Source organism: Penaeus monodon, chromosome 22, assembly GCF_015228065.2.
Source record: "Penaeus monodon isolate SGIC_2016 chromosome 22, NSTDA_Pmon_1, whole genome shotgun sequence".
Classification (NCBI taxonomy): Eukaryota; Metazoa; Arthropoda; class Malacostraca; order Decapoda; family Penaeidae; genus Penaeus; species Penaeus monodon.
The window spans coordinates 2,124,441-2,124,806 of NC_051407.1; the positions used below are offsets into that span (position 1 = coordinate 2,124,441).

Consider the following 366-nt stretch of genomic DNA (forward strand, 5'->3'; position numbering starts at 1 on the left):
ATATAATTATAGCATTATAAGAGCTGCTGTATAAGAATAATGCTTCACTAATAAAGCAAGACATGAAATTTTTCTATTTTCTAACACATACACTTACCAATATATATACATATTTTCAAGAATCTTTACAAAACTGTCTGCAACATACACATTTTTACCAAGAATCTTTGTTCTGAATACTCCAAAATTATATCTTACCATTGATTATACACAGGATTCGCTTCTTACTCATGCCCTGTAACTCGTGCAGGCAGAGTTTTTTGAGCTCCTTGAGAGGAATACCCTGAAAGAGAGTGCAAAAGCTGTTATAAATAAGAAAAAAAAAATCTGGATAATAAAAATCTATGGCAAGGAAGTATAAATGGA

At 30.6% G+C, this 366-nt stretch overlaps 1 protein-coding gene across 1 annotated transcript in view; it reads right to left on the reverse strand.

Annotated features, from left to right (window-relative positions):
- LOC119587634 (NK-tumor recognition protein-like) overlaps positions 1 to 366 on the reverse strand; it is a gene marked incomplete in the record, with an annotated part of 11,510 nt that overhangs the window by 5,608 nt on the left and 5,536 nt on the right. The window contains 1 exon segment of the mRNA XM_037936339.1: positions 199 to 283. Within this exon segment, the coding sequence (XP_037792267.1) occupies positions 199 to 283 (85 nt within the window).